The sequence below is a fragment of the Cervus canadensis genome, chromosome 11 (assembly GCF_019320065.1).
Source record: "Cervus canadensis isolate Bull #8, Minnesota chromosome 11, ASM1932006v1, whole genome shotgun sequence".
NCBI classification, from domain to species: Eukaryota; Metazoa; Chordata; class Mammalia; order Artiodactyla; family Cervidae; genus Cervus; species Cervus canadensis.
In genome coordinates this window covers 27,771,257-27,787,250 of record NC_057396.1, presented here as the reverse complement: position 1 = coordinate 27,787,250, position 15,994 = coordinate 27,771,257, and the positions used below count along the sequence as shown (strand labels likewise).

The 15,994-nt window shown below is 51.3% G+C and overlaps 1 protein-coding gene across 4 annotated transcripts in view; it reads right to left on the bottom strand.

Moving 5' to 3' along the window:
* Positions 1 to 9,309, bottom strand: part of POU2F3 (POU class 2 homeobox 3) — a 90,402-nt gene extending 81,093 nt beyond the window's left edge. For 2 of the 4 annotated variants that reach the window (XM_043482702.1, XM_043482704.1), the window contains exon 1: positions 9,122 to 9,309. Coding sequence is in view for 1 of the 4 variants with exons in the window: in XM_043482700.1 (XP_043338635.1) it covers positions 3,419 to 3,446 (28 nt within the window). In the remaining 3 variants the exon portion in view is untranslated. Of the gene's footprint in view, positions 1 to 3,418; positions 3,633 to 9,121 lie in introns of those variants that run through there. The other 2 variants (XM_043482700.1, XM_043482703.1) reach the window with 1 other exon arrangement.
* Between the last annotated feature and the right edge of the window lie 6,685 nt (positions 9,310 to 15,994).

Sequence of the window (15,994 nt, the reverse complement as noted above, 5' to 3'; positions counted from 1 at the left end):
TTTTTTTTTTTTTTTAAGCTACACTGGGTCTTTGTTGCTGCACATCAAATTTCTCTAGTTTCGGAAAGTGGGTACTGCTCTCTAGTTGCTGGGTGTGCAGGCTTCTCATTGTGGAGGATTCTCTTACTGAGGAGCACAGGCTCTAAGGCGAGTGGGCTTCAGTGGTTGGGGTGCACGAGCTTAGTTGCCCTCAGGCATGTGGGATCTTCACGAACCAGGTATCAAATCCCTGTCCCCTGCACTGGCAGGCAGGTTCTTAACTGCGCCCCCAGGGAAGCCCTCTGTCTGACTCTTGTCTACCCCTCCACCTGTTTGGGGCCTGGGAGGGAGCAGCCCCTCTTTGGCTGGGGCGCCCTGTGTCTGGTGGCCTCATGCATGCTTGGGTATTTGTGTCGAAGGAGAGGCATTCTACAAAATACAAAGTGCTGAGGCCCCAGGCAGACCTGGATCATGGCTGGCACCCAGGTTATCAGAGCGAAAAGACGGGCTGGCACAGGGGCTGACATGCTCACGGAGCTGCTGAGTGGGGGGCTTCTGGGTAATCAACACCCTACTTTGTGTGCTCCCACTCCCCCTCCAGACCCCACCCCAAAATGTTGTAGTAAATCAGTGCAGGAGGAATCCCCAAGGGCTCAGATTGGGAATTCGCAGGGCAAGTGCTGTTTATAAAGTATCCACAGGATGCAGGATCACTGGGAGGGAAAAAATAGGGTTCAAAAGAGACCAGATTTCAGGATTTTCCTGGTGGTCCAGGAGTTAAGAATCCGTCTTGCCAGCCTGAATGGGAGGGGAGGAATGGATACATGTGTATGTATGGCTGAACCCCTGCTGTCCACCTGAAACTATCACATTTTTATGGTCTATACTCCTATATATATAAAAGAGTCCAGCTTGCAATGCAGGGGGCAGGGGTTCGACCCCCGGTCAGGGAACTAAAATCCCACATGCCATGGAGCAACTAAGTCTGCACATCACAACTAGAGAGTCCATGTTCTGCAATGAAAGACCCTAAGTGCCACAACTAAGACCCAACACAGCCAAATAAATATATAAATAACTAAAAAAGAGAGAGAGAGACCAAATTTCCGCAAAGAGGATCCTGAACTGAGAGACCCTAGAGAGGGGCCCACGGGGAGACACTCCATAGATGGACCCTCCCTCAGAGACCCCACAGCAGGGCCCTCAATGAAAGACCCTAAAAAGACGACCTTGGAGTAAGAAGCCCACTGAGAAGACCCAGCAAAGGGAACCCTCAAATGGAGACCCAGTCAGAGAGGCTTCACAGAAAGTCCCAAACTGAGCGATCCCTTTGAGGTGCTGTCGAAGGGGAACCGGACACCACAAAGGGGCCAAGAAACCTCACAGGAAGGCTGGACAGCCCCAAGGGGAGACAGGCTGAAGAAGTGGGCTGGGGAGTGGCAGCAAGCAGATGTAGAGAGATGACTCAGGTTGCCCGGGTGGACGCAGACCCCACCTGAGGAGGCAGCGCCCCTTGGTGTCTGCCTGCAGGGGACAGAGCTGGGGGAGGTGCCAGGCTTCTGATAAGCATCAGCCTGGAGCTTCCTCCCAGGCCAGGCAAGGAGGGCTCGGCCTCCTCACCTCAGCCTCACCCTCTAGGACTCTCGGCAAGATCCTCTTCACCCTCAGGTGGCCTCCCTGCTGGGTTGCAGGGTTCCCCCTCCCCCTACTTCCCCCAGAGCAGGAGCTTCCAGAAGACAACGAGGTAGAAAACCCCCAAGAAGTCTCTGATCTTCCTGAGGTCTTGCTCCCCGCGTGTGCCGAGGCCTTCTTGGTGGGAAGTGAAGGAACGAGAGCCCAGGATGGGCTCCTGGCCACATACAGCTCCATATTGGTGCTTCAGGATCTGGAAATGGACTTTCCCCAAACATTGGATGATACCCAATTGGATGGTTCCTTCCGCCTCACCGAGCCCTTCCTGGCACGTCCTGGTGCCCAGGGATCCACTCAGAGTTAACACCTCACTGTCAGCTGGCTTTCTCTCAGCCGCACCAGGACTATGTCTGGGGAAACTGGGGTCCCCGAGTCTCCTCCGTGCATCCACTGCTGCTTGATTTCAGGACTGGCCACTCCAGGAAGGGCCAAACTCTCCAGCCTGCCCTGCTCCTTGGGTTGGGTCTTGAGAATTGCTCCCTCCATTCTTCCTCCAGAAAGCCAGGTAACAAAATTCCCACCAACAGCCCTGCAGTCCTTAATAAAGGCCATGCATTGGGTGTTGCCCCTTTTGAGAGGCAAGTCGCTGGTTTGAAATGGCCAAACCAGGATCAGCCTTCTTCACCTGGAGTCCTTCTCTGCTCAGGCCCTCAGACCCCCAGAAGGCCCACTCCAGCACCAAGTCCAGCCTCTGGTATTAGGAGCCCCTGTCCTCCCCTGGATGGGGAAGGAGGGATCAGCGTGGTGAATGGAGAGGGCCTTGGTTCACTCCATGCCCACAGACCTTTCATGCAGGGGAAACTGACTCCCAGAAGAGTATTTCTATGGCCTAGGTTCCCACCCCTGGGGAGAGGAGAGCTTGGAATCTAAATCTATGGGACATAGAACAAAGAATACAGGAACTGGGTACCCCTGGGTCTCCCCCGCCATACACCCACTGCTGATGTATCTCTCACACCCCCTCTCAGAGAGATAGAAGGACTTCCCACAGAGCCCTGAGCAGGCTGCTCCTCCGGTAGGGTCCCACAGAGCTCCGGCCCAGCCCCTGCACATGGACTCCCCAACCCCGCCGTGCATCAGCCTATAAGGTCACCTAGATCCACACAGCTGGGGAGCAGGTACACCTTCATCCATGGGGTCTGCTCCACCTTCTCTCCCAACATACCTGAGGACAGGTAGACTCCCCTCTGATATTCGCAAGCCGTACTTCCCTAAGCCCTAATCAATACACGTGCGCCGAAGCAGCTGCCCTGGTTGTGCCTCTGTAAATGCCCAGCTCTGTTCGCTTCTCCTAGGCACCCTTAGACGGCACAAATGTCCATTTGGCCTCCACTTCATATAAATGCCGGGGACACCAAACACCAACATGTGGATACAAGCACTTCCCTCACTTCTGCGCTCCCAGGTCCACACCCCTGGTTGAGCCAGTGAGCCACACTTCTGCAATAAGTGAACAGGGCAACTTCCCCGAGCCTAGGACAGCCCAGCGCCCAGGTCCCACAAGCTGTGGCTCTTGGGGTGCTGCGAGCCTTCAGAAGCCCTGCCACCCCCACGCTGTAGCCCCCACCTGCATTCTTCCCCCAAGCCCCCCAGACATTCCCGGCGCCCGCCCGCCCTGGGCGACCCGCTGGCCACACCGCCCTCTCCTGGCCTCAGGGGAGCAAGACCCCCGAGAGCGGCGCCCCTGTCCTTCGCCCCTTCCCGCACGCAGGGACACCTGTCAGAGCGCGTGCTCTCCGCCCCTCACCTGGGTGCATGGGTTCCAGATTCACCATCCTGCCCCAGGAGGGGCCAAAGCCAGCGCCCCCCCAGGCCCCTCGCGTCTGCCCCAGCCGGGCCCCGGGGGAAGCCAGGGTCTCCTGCCTCCTGCCCCCGGCCGCCACCGCCGCGGGAGCCGCCGCCGGAGCCGTCGCCGCCGCCGTCGCGCGCTCGGCTGCTCGCTCTCGGCCGCCCGGGCAGCACTCGGCGCGGCGGGATTGCCACACTCCCCAGGTGAGCACGCCGCGCGGCGGGCGGCGGCCGCGGGCCACGCCCCCTGGCAGGGTCCCCGCGCCTGGCCCCGGGCCCAGGCAAAGCAGCGATTTGCATTCGGGGAGCCGGGGCCGGCGGAGGGGGCAGTCCGTGCTGCCGGGGCGGTCCCGACCCTGCGGAACACCTGTCCCGGGCGACCCAGGCTCCCGGTCCGGCTCGCCTTATTGAGGAACCCCTGGAGGATTAACCAGCGGGGGCCTGAGCTGTCGTCTGGACAGATGCCCCAGCCCTTCGAGGAGTTTTGGAGTGTCTGGAGAAGCCACAGAGTGTGCTGGAAAGAATCTAGAGTTGGAATTCTACCTCTCAGCCGCTTGCCGGCCGTGTAACAGAGAGTAGGCTCATCACCTCCCTGAACTCAGCTTACTCACCCATAAAATGGGACAGGTGCTAATCTTAACTGCATCTAATGATAGGAACTTAGCAGGTGCCCAAGCTCACCTAAGTCCCCATGCATCCTCATCTCCTCCTGGGACCTGGATGGGGCCCAGCTAATTATCACGTCTTCTAGGTAAAGATTCTGTCTCTTGCCTGCTCTATCAGGTTCCAGGTTGCTGTGAGGTTCTTTGAGAGGATGATGTGAAAATTATTTACTGAGTGACCGGGGCTGTGGGAGCAGCCACCTCCCTCACGTACAGAGCTGGGAAGTGACTTGTCCAAAGGCAACACAATACCCTAGTGATGGAACAGTCTGGCTGGGGGTAGGATCCTGGCCAGGGGTAGGTCTCTGGACTCCCACTCCATGCTCTCTCCAGCACCCATCATAGACTCATCCTCTGAGCTCCCCTGCTCTTCTGCTCCACTCTTCAGATCCCAGTAAGAGATGCCAAGGTCAAGAGACGACCTGCCTATAGGCCCAGGAAGCTGGGTGCCCCCAGCAGAAGCATTCCTCACCTTACCTTCCAGGCAGGTCTCCCTATCAAGCTGCTTACAGAACAGATCTTGGACTTTTCTGCCTCTGTGCATTGTTTGCAGTATTTTTTCCAGTTGGTATATCCACCCGCCATCCACTCCCATAATCCCCATCATAACATCCAGCATTTATTGAGCTTTCAGTGTGTGTCAGGCAGTGTGCTAACCAGCACTTTAAAGGCACTTGATCTTGTTTAGTCCTCATAACAACTACACCCTAACACACTGGACTGTTATATTTCCATTTTACAGGTGGGGAAAATGAGGTTTAGAGGGTTTAGCTTGCCCAAAGTTACCCAGCCAGTAAGTAACAGGGCTCCTATTTGAAAGCTCTACACTCTATTCCCTCTGTACATAATTCAGATGCCACCTCCTTTCTGAAGTTAGAAGTTACCTGATCTGTTATTAAATTACCACAACATTTCAATGTTCCTAATAGCTCTTGTGGCCAGTTCTGTGGGGCTTTTCTTATTCTTCCTCCTGGTTGTTAACTGATTGTCTTCCCCACAGCACCAAACACCATGTAGGGTACATGACAGGAGTCAGAAAGGGCTCAGTGGGTGCTACAGTGGCCCTGCAGTGATAGGAAGTGTTTAATAAGCACTTCTTTGGGTCCATACAACCACTCTCCCCCAGTCGCACCTTCCTCTCCTCTCCCCACCCTTGGCAAGAAGGCAGGAGACTTTCTTCCTGTTTCTTCTGGCAGAGGAAAGAGACCAGTAGCTTTTTGGAGGCCTAGTGAACCCAGGGATGTCCCCTCCCCCATCTGCCTCAGGATACTGCCAGCCTGTCCCTTCCTTCCCTTCTCTTTCCTCTCCTTTTCCTCCCCTCCTCCACTTCAGGTTTGGCCCCAAACCTGAGGCCATTGCTTATCTACAACTGCACTTCACCTACCGTCATCCTAGAAAAATGCCTGCACATAGTTTATATACCTGTGTGTGCTTGCGATTTCCATGTCTCTATTTGCATACTATTTGCATAGCCATGTGCACCAGGGGTCTGATTCTCTGACCATCATTATCTGGAGCCTATGTCTCTTTTCTATGTGCAAAGTTACATTTCTTTCCAGGGCTTCACTTTTCCAGAAGCCAGAGGAACATGTACCTAATGACTTCTAAGTGACTTCCAGCTCTAGCAGCCTAGGATTCTGGGGTCCTGGGGTTGGGACGGGTGGAACTCCTGGGGATGGGGCCACTGGGGAAGAGATGGGGCCTTATAGGTTAATAGTTGGAAGGACAACTGTGGGTTCCAGACCATGGGAGGGGAGATTGTGTGCGGGAAGGGAGTTTGGATGGAGGATGGGAGGGTGGGGGAGAGGTGGCAGATAGGACTTCATCATTATTCATTTACTCATTCATTCAATAAATATTGACTGAGCACTTCCTATATGCCAAGGAAGTTCTCCATGCTGGGCATATGCCTTCTTACTTAGCATACCTTTAGGAGAAGCATGCAATTTTTAGGTTTCTTTTATAGATGAGGAAACTGAAGTTCAGGGGGATTAATATAGCTAGGAGAAGGGAGAGTAGAAATTTAGACTAGGTCTGCCCGACTCCAAAGCTGGTACTTTTAATCCTGCTGTCCAATGTCTGAGCCTGTCTCCTCTTCTCTTCTCTTCTATGATCATATCACTCAAGGTGGCAGGAACATAGAAATAATCATATGATGGACCTTGAGGAACCTCTCCGATGTCCACAAGTTGGGAAGACTTGTCCAGGCTTTCCAGGTGGCTCAGTGGTAAAAAATCCACTTGCCAAAGCAGGAGACACAGGAGACGCAGATTCAATCCTTGGGTTGGGAAGGTCGCTTGGAGAAGGAAATGGCTACCCACTCCAGTATTCTTGCCTGGGAAACCCCATGGACAGAAGAGCCTGGCGGGCTACAGTCCCTGGGGCCACAAAGAGGTGGACTTAGCTATGTGACTGGGCACGCACACACACAGGACTTGCCCAAGGTCACACAGCAAGTACAGGAAGAACAGAGACCCTCTCTTCTCTCTCTTCCTTCTTCACATGTTCTTCCTGGGCCTTTGAAAGTTGGGTGGGGCGAGGGGCAGTGTTGGACAAGTTTTGTTCCTTCCCTTTCTGACTTGCTTGATGATCATTTCCGCTAGATGAACTGGAACAGGAGTGCAAAAGACCCCTTTGTCCCTCCCTCCTTCGTGGAGACTGTGAGTGCTTCTATGGAACGCTCATGAGTCTCCATGAAATCAGTTCTCTGAGTTCTGGGAAGATGGCAGGTGGTAGGCCCCAGCCCCTGGGGCCTAATACTCACTCCATTCCTCTGTTTAGTGTGGAAGAGAAAAAGCTGTGGGGAGAGGAGAGAGATAGGGAGTTGCCTGGAGGTTGGAAAGGAACAGAGGAAAGAAAAGGGAAAAGAAGCAAGGACAGGAAATTTCAGTGCCTTTGGACATCAAAAGCACCACATGCAAATCACATGTAAATTTTATGCAAATGACCACCCTTCCTCCTTTACCCCCACCCTCTCAACAGCTGGAGGGCTTTTTCAGAAAGCAGCCAAATCTTTGCTCCAAGATCCTGTTGTTCCCAAACTGTGATCAACTTGGATCCCTCCTGGGGTCCTTCTGGTCCTCCTGGGGTGACGTTTGATCCCCTCGGCTGCACCTCCAGGAAGTCACTAGCCCCCCAGCCCCATTTCTACTTGAGCAAGCTGTCAACTTCTTTTGCTTCAAGGACAGAAGGCTCTGGGAGTTAAGTCTACCCTTCCAGACACATTTCTGGAAACAAGCTTTACCCCTGGAGAAGGTGCTTGGGGAGGGAGGTGGGACCACAGCCCTGTTCCCCACCTCAGCAAAGTGGACTCCTTGGCCGCAGGCCTCCAGCTCACTCTCATTTCCTGTCGTGTCAGCTGGATTGAGTTGTCAGGACTGGGAGAAGGGTGGAGAAGCCAGGCAGCCTGGAAGGCCACCAAGTAACAAGTCTCATCTCGTTCTTTCTGTCTGCCAGATGGGCTGTAGGGCCCGGAGTATAAGGGTGTGGGGTGGGGGGTCAGCCCCCTGCCTTGGGGTGAACAGAGGGAACAAGATTCAGCTCAGGCTTCCCACAGGAGCAAATGGAAGGAAGACAGAGGCCAGGAAGAAATCCTGGGTGGGCCTCTTTTAAAATCAGGCCTAGAGTTCATCTGATGGCACCATTGCCAGGAGGCATATTGGCAGAATGGGGATGGAGATGGGGATGGAGAGGGTTAGTGTCGGGGTGACAGAGGGAGAGGTGCTCTGGGAAGCAGCTTTCCTGGGAAGTGGACAGGAGAGGCCATGGTGGTCAGGACATAGCTGTTCCCTGCCCCTGATAGCCCCAGTGCTGAACCCCAACCCCTGCTGAGTCCCACCCCCTCGCCCCCACCCCCACCCCCATCTAGGGGGAGTACACACAAACTTATTGCCCGCTTTGCTCTTGAAGTTCTCAAATAATAGATCATAATATATGTGTTTAATTTTAAAAGAGCCTAACAACTCTGATCTCCAATGAACTCTTTTGACCTTGGGGCCAGCATCGGTCCAGGGTCTGGCTACTCTAATCACATCTTCTGCAGAGCCATTCCTCAGTGAGCCCTTGCCTCCCTCAGATCAGGTAAGCCTCCCAGTCCCCCTGCAGGCTCAGGGCAAGTCTAAACCCAGGGCGCCCTCTTGTGGTGATGGGAGTGTGATCCTGACTCGAGCCCCCACCCTACCTGCTCTTCCAAGATTCTGGAGTGGTCTCCCCACTGTCTCCTGTGGTGCCTGTCCATGTCTGGGGGACCCACAGGCAAGGGTCCCAGTTCCATACCAGTTGGAGATATTGAGTGTTAGTTTCAGGCCACTGCAGGGTCTTCTAGTCCATGCTTCCCATCAAAGGCCAGACTTTACCCTGGAAAGCCCAGTTGGAATCATCCAGTCACTGCCTTGGGCTGTCAGTCCTTTTGCTGGACAGCTCTGTGGTTAAAATGGCCAGCCTCCCACACTGCCCTCCGGAGCTGCTGAGCTCCATGACTGTCCCACACCCACACACAGAGGAGGTCAGCGCGTTTGTCTGTGCATCCCTCTAGAGCAGAGAGTTGAGTACCCCCTGGAGCTATGCATTAGGCTAGGGGCTGGGAATGGAACAGAGACCAGGCACGTCTCTGACCTCAGGAAGTTCATGGCCTGGTGATGCTTGCGGACCATCTTGGGGCAAGTCCCTCATCCTGGGGCCTGTGTCTCAGGGAAATAGAGGGGACGATAGGGCCCACAGGGCTTCCCAGGTGGTGCTGGTGGTAAAGAATCACTCCCCACCCCCTCCGCCCCACCAGCCAAGACAGGAGACGTAAGGGACATGGGTTAGATCCCTGGGTCAGATCCCTGGGTCAGGAAGATCCCCTGAAGGTGGGCATGGCAACCCACTCCAGTGTTCTTGCCTGGAGAATCCCATAGACAGAGGAGCCTGGCGGGTTATGGTTCATAGGGTTGCAAAGAGTCGGACACGACTGAAGTGACTTAGCACACACATGGGGCCCACAGAGGGGCAAGCCTTACCTGAGTCTGCGGGTAGGCATCAGGAAGGTCTTCTCTGAGGCAGGGACATCTAAGCAGAAACCCCCAGCAAAGAGGAAGGAGGAGGAATGGAGTGTAAGTAGTACAAGCAAAAGGAATAGCATATGCCAGGAGGGTGCGTGGCACCCTGGGGGAGCCCACACAGTACAAGCTGGTTGGATCACAGAGTACAAGAGTGGAAAACCGCAAGGGAAGGTGATGATATTTGCACAGGGAGGACCTTGAATCAGGCCTAACTTAGGTGGAAATAACCCACTGGTTGCAGGAGTAGGTGACTTCTGCTGATTGCAACACAGCCTAGGCTTGAATGCCATGGCGCAGGGCGGGAGTGGAGGAGGAGTCTGGCAAGAAGGTTGACTGTGAAGACACAAGGAGAAATAGGGCAGAGGTGGAGCGGGCCTGGGGTCTGGGGTGGTTTTGATTTCTTTTTTAAATGGGAAAGAGTTAAAAACCTTCTCAGGGCAGATGGGCAGGAGGCAGGAAAGAGGGAGATGGAAGGGGAAGAGAGGGGAGTTCTCTAGAGAGGAAGGGGGAGCCTGGGGTTCAGAGCCATGGAGTCGGGGGAGAAGGGACTTGTCCCCACCATCAGGAGAGGCGGGAATCCTGAAAGGCAGGTGTAGAGGCAGAGGGTAGAGAGGCTTCTGCTCCTGGAGTGCAGGAGAGGAGGGGGCTGTGAGTACAGGGTCCTTTCACCCCACCTGCTACCCCTGGGAGTCCATACATTCTCCCAACAGGAGACACAAGGCAGGAGCCAGGACCTAGACGGTGAGACCACCATCTCCAGGCATGCAGACACCTCCCCAGAAAAGCTCTGGGCCCTAAGGTAGCTGGTGATCTGCCTTCTCTCCCTAGCTTCACTGGAAGCCCCCCGAGGTCTAGACTTTCTCCCAATGATCAAATAGGCCTGTGCCATCCATGTTACTTTGGCCCTCTTCCCATCCACTGTCCATTTTTTCTGAGTCTCCATCTGGGACAGGATCTATGCAGGAAAACAGTCAGCCTGATTCAGAGGTCCTCTGACAAAGGAGTGCTTACTTACAGAGGTGCCAGTGGCCTATGGTCTTTCCAGTAGTCATTTACGGTTGTGAGAGTTGGACCTTAAAGAAGGCTGAGTGCCAAAGAATTGCTGCTTTCAAAATGTGGTGCTGGAGAAGACTCTTGAGAACCCCTTGGACAGCAAGGAGATCAAACCAGTCAGTCCTAAAGGAAATCAATCCTGAATATTCATTGGAAGGACTGATGCTGAAGCTCCAAAACTTTGGCCACCCGATGTGAACAGCCAATTCATTGGAAAAAACCCTAATGCTGGGAAAGATTGAAGGCAGATGGTGAGGAGGGTGACAGAGGATGAGATGGTTGGATGGCATCATCAATTCAATGGACATGAACTTGGGCAAACTCCATGAAATAGTGAGGGATAGGGAGGCCTGGCCTGCTGCAGTCTATGTGCTTGTTAAAGAGTTGGACACGATTTGGTGACTCAACAACAACAGTGGGGTTAAGGGACACTGAGAAGCTAGGGCTGAAGAGGACCAAGGAGGAATGGTGGTCCAGGAGCCCCAGGAGGTCTGGAGCCTTGGAGGGAGAAAGCCAGGGGCCACAGCTATGGTACCGAGGAAGCCAGGGGCAGGGAATCCAAGTCTCAAATCTCTCATCCTGCCCTATGACCTCTGGTGCTTCTCTTGGCTGAGCCACAGGTGAGGCAGCATAGGTTAGGCTGATCCAGACGTTGGAGTCCTGGGACACACAGCGGGGCAGAGAGAGGTGAAGAATGCAGGGGCCCAGGAACAAACAGGGAACCAGCATGGCCAGTCACCTCTCCATGGGCACTTGTTCACATAGGAGAATAAACATGTAGAATACTCTGATGCTTTTCATAGTCAAAATACAAACACTTGGTGACAATATAAAGTGATAGTAGGTGTGGTGGTGAATTTTCTGTCAGTTTGGCCAGGCTCTGTTGCTAGTTGTTTGGCCTAATATCATAGTTGTAGGTGTTGCTGTGAAGGTATTTTGTAGAAATGATTAATGTCTATTGTACAGTCAGTTGCCTTTCAGTAAAGGAGATGATCCTTGATAATGTGGGTGGGCCTCATCCAATCAGTTGAAAGCCTTAAGAGCAAAGGCTTTGCTCTTGGACAGCAAGAAGATCAAACCAGTCAATGCTAAAGGAAATCATTGAATATTCATTCAATATTCTGCCTCAAGACTCAACATGGAAATTGAGTCTGAGTTTCCATCTCCTGGCCTGCCCTACAGGTTTCAGACTCAAGGCTGCCACACCAACCTTTGCCTAATATGCCAGCTGCCAGGACTTGACTGGCCAGATCCCCAATCTCATGAGCTAAAACCAATTAGTGTGTGTGTTTGACCCTTGAACAAGATGGGTTTGAAGAGCCTGAGTACAGTTGTCTGGGGAATTTTTTCAATAGTAAATACTCTAGTACCACACAATCCAAGTTGAATGTGAGGATGCAGAGCTGCAGATACTAAGGAACCATGGGTATGGAAGGCCAACTATAAATCATACTCAGATTTTTAAAAAATATTTATTTATCCATTTATTTGACTGCATCGGGTATTAGGTTCAGCACGAGGGATCTTTGGTGGTGGCATGTGGGCTTAGATGCCCTGTGGCATGTGGGATCTTACTCCCCGACCAAGGATTGAACCGGTGTTCCCTACATTGCAAGGTGGATTACTAACTCCTGGACCACCAGGGAAGTCCCCCATACGTAGATTTTTGATTCTGTAAAGGGTCGCTCTCCGAGCCCTTGCCTTGTTCAAGGCTTAATTGTATATTTGTTGTTGTTCAGGCGCTCAGTCATGTCCGACTCTTTGCAACCCCATGGACTGTAGCACACCAGGCTTCCCTGTCCATCACCATCTCCAGGAGTTTGCTCAAACTTGTGTCCATTGAGTCGGTGATGCCAACCAATCATCTCGTCCTCTGTCGTCCCCTTCTCCTCCCGCCTTCAAGCTTTCCCAGCAATAGGGTCTTTTCCAATGAGTCAGTTCTTCACATCAGGTGGCCAAAGTACTGGAGCTTCAGCTTCAGCATCAGTCCTTCCTATGAATATTCAGGACTGATTTCCTTTAGCATTGACTGGTTTGATCTTCTTGCTGTCCAAGGCACTCTCAAGAGTCCTCTCCAAAACCACAGTTCAAAGGCATCAATTCTTTGGTGTTCAGTCTTTTTTAATGTCCAACTGTCACATCCATACACAACTACTGGAAAAACCATAGCTTTGACTATATGGACCTTTGTTGGCAAAGTGATGTCTCTGCTTTTTAATAGGCTGTCTAGGTGTGTCATAGCTTTTCTTCCAAGGAATACGTGTCTTTTACTTTCATGGCTGCAGTCACCACCTGCAGTGATTTTGGAGCCCAAGAAAATAAAGTCTGTCCCTGTTTCCCTCATTTCCCCATATATTTGCCATGAAATGATGGGACCAGATGCCATGATCTGAGTTTTTTTAATGTTGAATTTTAAGCCAAATTTTTCATTCTCCTCCTTCACCTTCATCAAGAGGCTCCTTAGTTGCTCTTCACTCTTTGCCATTAGGATGGTGTCATCTGCATATCTGAGGTTATTGATATTTCTCCCAGCAATTTTGATTCCAGCTTGTGCTTCATCCAGCCCAGGATTTTGCATGATGTACTCTGAATATAAGTTAAATAAGCAGGGTGACAATATACAGCCTTGACATACTCCTTTCCCAATTTGGAACCAGTCCATTGTTCCCTATCCATAACTGTTGCTTCTTGACCTGCATACAGGTTTCTCAGGAGGCAGGTAAGGTGGTCTGGTATTCCCATCTCTTTAAGAATTTTCCACAGTTTGTTGTGATCCACACAGTCAAAGGCTTTAGTGTAGTCAATGAAGCAGAAATAGATGTTTTTCTGGAATTCTCTTGCTTTTTCTATGATCCAATGGATGTTGGCAATTCGATCTCTGGTTCCTCTGCCTTTTGTCAATACAGCTTGTACATCTGAAGTTCTCGGTTCACATACTGTTGAAGCCTAGCTTGAAGGATTTTAAGCATCACCTTGCTAGCATGTGAAATGAATTCAGTTGTGTGTGTGTGTGTATATATATCAACTGTATATATATATATATATGTGTATATATCAACTGTATGTGTGTGTATATATATATATACACAATATATATCGACTGTATCACATACATATATATATCAACTGTATATATATATGTGTGTATATATATGTGTGTGTTTATGTATTTATCTATATATGTATATATGTCTGCATGTATACACACATATAATCTGTTCTGTTTCTCTGAAGAACCCTGACTGATACAGCAGCAATGTGGGGAAACGGGGCCTTTCACACACTGCTAGTGGTAATGTAGAATAAACTGGAACAGCGCCATCTGGAGGTGATTGCACAGTACCTACCGAATACTGGCCATAGGAACCAGTCATAGGAAGCAATTCGATTGCCCAGTTTCTCTGGTGGCTCAGAGGGAAAAAGAATCTCCTTGCAATGCAGGAGACCCGGGTTAGATCCCTGGGTCGAGAAAGCCCCCTGGAGAAGGGCATAGCAACCCACTCCAGGATCCTTGCCCGGAGAATTCTGTGGACAGGAGAGCCTGGTGGGCTACAGTCCGTGAGGTCCCAGAAGAGTCAGACACAATTTAGCAACTCAGTAACAAGTCAAACGGCCAACAATTTACAGTAGGATGCCTGGCAGCCGCTACATGATGAATGCCAGTGTTTGGAAAGATGCCCTAGAAAGGCCCTCTCTGTTAGTGAGCATTGGAACTGGTGTCTTGGAAGGCGGTGAAGTCATCCAGAGATGGGACGGGGCCGGTACCTACATTCCTCATGTGCATTGTTAGCCTCAAGCTTTGCTTCTGGGGAGCAGTCCCGGCCCCACTTTTGGCCAGATTTCTCTGTGGCTCCACCCACCCTGTGTAGGTGTCCTGAAGACCCTAGGCAGAGGAACAGCTTGGGGAAGAACACCTCCCCTGATTGTCCCCTGGCAGGACTGAAGCTGGTCCTTGAAAACAGGTCCCTGAAACAGGTCCTTGAAAGAGGCATGTCCACTTGAAAAGGATATCTCCCCACCCTTCAACCCCTAACTTGACCATGGCCAAGCAAACCTGGCTCCCTGCACAACCCTCTGACCAGCACAGTTCAAGAGGCAGCAGCAGCCTGTTCTGGGGGTGCTGGGGAGCAGAATAATGGGGCAGCCCGGCAAGCCCCTTTCCCTCTGCAAAGTCTGTGGGGAAGGCTCCTGCCTCTAAGCAGTTGTGACCCCTGGAACTTGCCCAACCCTGAAACACTCCAGTCTCTGCCCTATGCTCACACAGTCCCCTCTACCTTGCCAAATCCTGACCAGCCTGCGGTCTCAACCTCTTCCCGTCCCATCCCAGGAAACCTTCCCCAATCAACTCAGCCATGCACGTCCCTCCTTCTTGGAAGTCCTCAGTATCTGGCCCAGCACTTCATATTATACAGCCTCTTTATACTAGAAGATACTCTGGAAGTGAAGAGGCCTTCAAGATCCCTGGCTGGGACTTGCCTGGTGATCCAGTGGCTATGACTTCACCCTCCCAATGCAAGGGACCCCAGTTTGATCCCTCATCAGGGAACTAGATCCCACAAGCTGCAACTAAGAATTCAAATGCTGCAACTAAAAAAAAAAAAAAAAAAATCCTGCAGACCACAACTAAGACCCAGCACAGCCAAAATATGTAATAAATATTTTTTTTAAGAAGTAAATGACTTTTAAAAAGATGCCCGGCTTAGTTGTCTTGGGTTTATAAATGAGGAACTAGTTGCTCTTCTCATGAACAGTAACAATGTTAATGGCAGCTAGCACAGTGAGCATTCTCTCTGTGAAGGGCACTTAACACATATAAATTCACTGGAGTCTCAAAATTAAGCTCATTTTGTAGCTGAGAGAGCTGAGGTACAGAGAGGTAAAGTAACAAATCAAGACTGCGCAGCAAAGAAGAATCATGGCCAGCAGTAGGCCCATGAAAAGATGTTCAGCCTCGCTAATTGTTAGAGAACTGCAAATCAAAATTACCATGAGGTATCACCTCACTCCAGTCAGAATCAGTTCAGTTCAGTTCAGTTCAGTTGCTCAGTTGTGTCCGACTCTTTGCGACCCCATGGACTGCAGCACACCAGGCCTCACTGTCCATCGCCAGCTCCCGTTGTTTACTCAAACTCATGTCCATTGAGTCGGTGATGCCATCCAAACATCTCATCCTCTGTCGTCCCCTTCTCCTCCTGCCTTCAATCTTTCCCAGCATCAGGGTCTTTTCCAGTGAGTCAGTTCTTCACATCAGGTGGCCCAAGTATGGAAGTTTCAGTTTCAGCATCAGTCCTTCCAATGAATATTCAGGACTGATTTCCTTTAGGATGGACTGGTTGGATCTCTTTGCTGTCCAAGGGACTCTCAAGAGTCTTCTCCAATACCATAGTTCAAAACCATCAATTCTTTGGCGCTCAGCTTTATAGTCCAGCTGTCACATCCATACATGACTACTAGAAAAAAACCATAGATTTGACTAGAGAGACCTTTGTTGGCAAAATAACGTCTCTGATTTTTAATATGTTGTCTAGGTTGGTCATTACTTTTCTTCCAAGGAACAAGCATCTTTTAATTTCATGGCTGCAGTCACCATCTGCGGTGATTTTGGAGCTCAAGAAAATAAAGTCTGTCATTGTTTCCACTCTTTCCCCATCTATTTGCCATGAAGTGATGGGACCAGATGCCATGATCTTAGTTTTCTGAAAGTTGAGCTTTAAGCCAACTTTTTCACTCTCCTTTCACTTTCATCAAGAGAATGGGAAAGTCTAGAGATCTCTTCAA